Below are 4,701 nucleotides of genomic sequence, written 5' to 3'. Positions count from 1 at the left end.
ACGCGGCCTCCCCCCCTGCCAATAGCTCTGCCAGCACCAGAGGGGCTGTGTAAGAGAAGCAGGTCATCTGCAAGCTGCTGAGTGTTTCAGCACACTTCAGGATGAAAGGAATCCCGAGGGCATCGCTGCTTCTAATTATCCCAGCCAGCCAAATTAGCAGGCTGCTTTGAAGTCAGCTGGAGTCCACAGAATATAGCCCTGCTGAAAGCTGCTGGAGAGGGGCAGGGGAGGGGGCCATGTGAGGGGCTTGTGGGGAGGGGGCAGTGGGAAGCACGGGCCACAGGGTGAGGGTGAAGACAGCTGCTAGGGACCTGCTTTTATCAGCATCCCTGTGCTGTTGCTGCTGCTGTGTGATGAAACCCTGAGTGGGGAGGTGGGTCCTGTGAGAAGAACCCTCCTGGGCACCCCACAGTCTCATTCTCTAAGGCCCCCAGCTCCTGCTGCCAGGCTGCTCACTGGCAGGGCTGGGCATGGGGTCAGCCCCATCTTCCATGCTGTGCTGCCCACATGGATCAATCAAGGAATGGGGTGCAACAGAGGAGCCCTGCAGGATTGCTGCAGTCCAGGGCAGCCCCCCTGTCACTTCTCATGATGGGTCATGTTGGGGTTGGCTTCAGTGTTGTTCCCTTATCCTCGCTGTTTTCCAGCTTTCCATGGCAGGAAGAAGTCGCTGACGGGTGAAGAGAGGCGGAGGTAGGAGTGGCTTCCACCCTGGTCCTGTGCCCTGGGGACTGGCTCCTATCCCAAAGGCTCTGCCACTGGGATCCCCAAAACAAGGGCTGGTTGTACCCATAGTGGAGCCACCTCTGCAAACCTGGGGACCTGGGAGAAGGGTTTGCCTTAGGGAGGGAACTTCCCAGGAGGGACCTTCCCAGGATGGGTGGTGGAGCTGGGGTGGGGTTCGCATGCTCAGAGGGAGCTGCTGGGCTCTGGAGGGGTGAGGGCAGCTCCCAGAACACTGCCTAAGCCATAATGTGGGCTACCACCTCCACTGGGCTCTTGGTGTCACCAGCAAGCTATGCCTGGCGGGCAGGGGGGACCTGTCACCACCCTGCCTACTTGACTGCAGGAACAAGAGCGGGCACATGGGGCCATGCCTGCAGGATCCGTCCCAGCCCGGCACCTGCACTGTCCATGGGTCAGAGTTCTGGAGCTCCTACCGCCTGAACATCACTGAGGTGAACCCACTGGGCTCCAGCTTCCGTCTCCTTGACATCACCATGCAGGCCATCAGTGAGTCCCCATCCATCCATCTGTCCATCCCTGTGTCCTTCCATCCCCTGGGCATCCAGACCCAGGTGGCAGTGGAGAGCCCAGCACCCCAGCAGTGCAGTGGGACAAGGGCTCCCTGATCTCTCCCGCACAGTTAAGCCAGACCCTCCAGAGGGCTTGGTGGTGGAGCCCATCCCCCTGGCCCCACGGCGGCTCCTTGTGAGCTGGAAGTACCCTTCCTCTTGGCCCAAGGAGCCCCACTTCCAGCTCAGGTTCCGGCTCCAGTACCGGCCAGTCATCCACCGCTCCTGGTCTGTGGTAAGTGGTGGGCAAGGGAAGGCAAAGCCAACACGGGAGCAAGGTGGGCACAGGGTCCGGGAGGGCAGCAAGGGGTCCACCCTCCTGCTTCACAGCCCCCCTCTGCCTGGCACAGGTGGAGACAGTAAACCTCTCTGAGGTGATCACGGATGCCTTTGCTGGGCTGGAGCACGTGGTCCAGGTCAGTGCCAAGGATTTCCTGGATGCAGGGAACTGGAGCGAGTGGAGTGTGGAGGCCCGGGCGACACCGGTCAGAGGTATCAGCCCCCATCTTCCCTACCATCCGTCCCCAAAGCCCCTCCATCACCCTTCTCCAGTCCCTTCCTCATGGTCACCATTCCCCCAAATATTACTCAGAGCAAGCCCCATCTCCTGGGGTCCCTTAAAGTTGACCCAAAAAGCTGGTCCTGCACACCAGCCAAAACTGGCCTCACAGCAGGAGGCAGAGCTGCAGGGGGACAAGGCATCTCTCAGCCCCATGGCAGACTGTAGATGTGCTGTGGCCATCTGGGGATTGCCCCCCACAGCCTTGGAGCAGAGTGGGGCTTCCATAGCACCAGTAGCACCCTGGGACACCCTTGGACTCATAGGACCCCTGAGCCTTAGGGAAACCCTTCTTTGCTCATCTCTGTGGGTTCCTGGGGTGCTGCCTGTGATTTTGGATGAGTGATTCCCATGTCCTCTGTCCTTCTAGATCCAGCCACCATGGCAATAGAAGAAACCACTACAGACACCAGCCTGGAGAGCCTGGCTGAGGAGCCCTCCCAGGCTCCCAACCCTGAGCCCATCAGTGAGTAGAGCTGGAGGTAGAGGGCAGGAGTGGGGACTTCCCGCAGGCAGCTGCTTGCTTGGACACACATATGGCTGACAGTTATGGGAAGGGTCTCTTGCCTCATGCCCCTGTGTGTCTGGGATGCTGGGGGGCCCAGGACCTTGCAGTAGGTCCCCTGGTTGCCAGGGGCTGTGGCATCTCTTGGCCATGACAGTCTCTCTGTCCCAGACCGCAGCGAACCCCTGGAGAAGACAGCCATCCTGGTGTCCCTCGGGATCTTCGCCTTCTTCGTACTGGCTGCTGCTCTTGTCATCACCATCCTCATCTGGTAGGTTAGGTTTTGAAAAGGAAGGGTTTGTGTGACTGCTGTGCCCATCCCACTCTGGCCCCCAAACCCTCAGCGTGCGATGCCCCATGTTCCCCCAGCCCTCCTCTGGGTTCCCAGACAAAACAGGCATGATGCCAGCCCCATAAGGTGGTTCATTCTCCTCTTGTCCCCCCTGCCACACCAGTGCCTCTTCCCAACACATCCTGCCTGGCACTGCCCATCCTGCCTGGGGTTTTTATGATGAGCACACATCCATGGGACCTTTCTCTGTGTCCCGCAAAGATGCTGCTGCTTCTAACAATCCCCCAAAGCGTTCCTGTGGACTCTTCTGCTCCAGGGTCAGCACAGAGACCCCAACATATGCCCCTATGCATTGCCTGCTGGTCCTGTTTCCAGGTTCCCTCTCATCCTACCACTTCTGGGCTGTCCCTGCCATGCTGTGGCTCTGCCATACCTCCCTGTCCTCAGCCCTGTGCTGTTTCCTGACCAGCTCTGGCTGTAGCCCCGGAGCTGGCCCACTGGAGCAGCTGGGCACATCTGGATGGGGATGCAGACTGGGATCGCCAGGGACATGGGCAGTCCCAGTGCCGGGGGGTGGCGTTGCACAGGGTCCTCAGCCACTGCTGCTCTGTCCCTGCCAGGCTCCGTGCAAGGAAACACAGCAAGGATGAGACCAAACCCCACAACTTCTTGGTTGCTGCCACCCACTTGAAGGCGAGGCCAAGTGAGTCAGGGTACAGGGGAGTGGGATGAGGGGGGTGCAGAGGACGGATTGTGTGGAGTGGGGTATATCAGTGCCTCTTCTGACCCCCTACCCTTTCTCTCAGCAGAGGCTCAGATCCTGTAGTGAGCCGTGGCTGATTTCTTCTCCCTGCATCCGCTTGCCCACGCATGGGACTTGATGCCACTGCTGGCCCCCAAGGACCCCATGCCTCCTGGGTCACCCCACAGCCGTGGACATTTCCAGAGCCCCCAGCACCCTGGGGATGCAGGATGGACCCTAAGGAGAGAGACTTTGCTCCCAGGAGCTTTGGGCTGCCCATGCCCACCAGTTGCCAGCTGGAGGCCAGTGCGGGGGGGTGGCGTTGCACAGGGTCCTCAGCCACTGCTGCTCTGTCCCTGCCAGGCTCCGTGCAAGGAAACACAGCAAGGATGAGACCAAACCCCACAACTTCTTGGTTGCTGCCACCCACTTGAAGGCGAGGCCAAGTGAGTCAGGGTACAGGGGAGTGGGATGAGGGGGGTGCAGAGGACGGATTGTGTGGAGTGGGGTATATCAGTGCCTCTTCTGACCCCCTACCCTTTCTCTCAGCAGAGGCTCAGATCCTGTAGTGAGCCGTGGCTGATTTCTTCTCCCTGCATCCGCTTGCCCACGCATGGGCCTTGATGCCACTGCTGGCCCCCAAGGACCCCATGCCTCCTGGGTCACCCCACAGCCGTGGACATTTCCAGAGCCCCCAGCACCCTGGGGATGCAGGATGGACCCTAAGGAGAGAGACTTTGCTCCCAGGAGCTTTGGGCTGCCCATGCCCACCAGTTGCCAGCTGGAGGCACCTGGGACTGAGGGCGACGGGTCAGCCCCGCCGCCAAGCGCTGCTGAACACATGGGGATGAGATGCTGAGCCAGCCCCACTTCACTGCCTAGTGTCAGAGGGGAACCATGGTTACAGGCTCCCAGGGGTGAGGGCATCAGTGACCAGCGGGTGCTGAGCCCTGCCCGTCATCTCTGCACCAGCCACCAGCAGGCAGAAGGGAACCCACCCACCCTGTCCCTCTGCTGTGCTGCAGCTGGATGGAGCAGTGATGCCAATAAAGGGGATAGCATTGTCACTGCACTGCCAGGATGGAGGTGGTGCTGAGACAGGGGAAACATGAGTGGCAATAGGTGAGATGCCAGCTTGGGAACAGCCATTGAAGTAATTGCTCAGGGCTGGTCCCCATACAGGTAATTGTGGTCCCCAGGAGCATGAAGGGGCTCAGAGACTCTTGCCCAGGCCAGTTCATGCTGCTGCAGAGCAGGAGGCAGGCAGCTGCCTGGGACATCTCCCCCGCCTTCACCAGCCTGGCCGCC

General features: G+C 60.2%; 1 protein-coding gene across 1 annotated transcript in view; it reads left to right on the top strand.

The window, feature by feature from the left end:
• IL11RA (interleukin 11 receptor, alpha) overlaps positions 1-3,477 on the top strand; it is a 4,569-nt gene extending 1,092 nt beyond the window's left edge. The window contains exons 4-11 of the mRNA XM_009993801.1: positions 648-693; positions 1,070-1,233; positions 1,367-1,530; positions 1,646-1,787; positions 2,225-2,320; positions 2,531-2,630; positions 3,272-3,354; positions 3,458-3,477. Coding sequence (XP_009992103.1) covers positions 648-693; positions 1,070-1,233; positions 1,367-1,530; positions 1,646-1,787; positions 2,225-2,320; positions 2,531-2,630; positions 3,272-3,354; positions 3,458-3,477 — 815 coding nt within the window. The remainder of the gene's footprint in view (positions 1-647; positions 694-1,069; positions 1,234-1,366; positions 1,531-1,645; positions 1,788-2,224; positions 2,321-2,530; positions 2,631-3,271; positions 3,355-3,457) is intronic.
• Positions 3,478-4,701: the final 1,224 nt, after the last annotated feature.

This window comes from Chaetura pelagica, unplaced genomic scaffold (genome assembly GCF_000747805.2).
Source record: "Chaetura pelagica isolate M959 unplaced genomic scaffold, ChaPel_1.0 scaffold283, whole genome shotgun sequence".
Taxonomy (NCBI): Eukaryota; Metazoa; Chordata; class Aves; order Apodiformes; family Apodidae; genus Chaetura; species Chaetura pelagica.
Note: the sequence above shows the minus strand (reverse complement) of the source record. Positions and strands in the feature narration are given on the sequence as shown.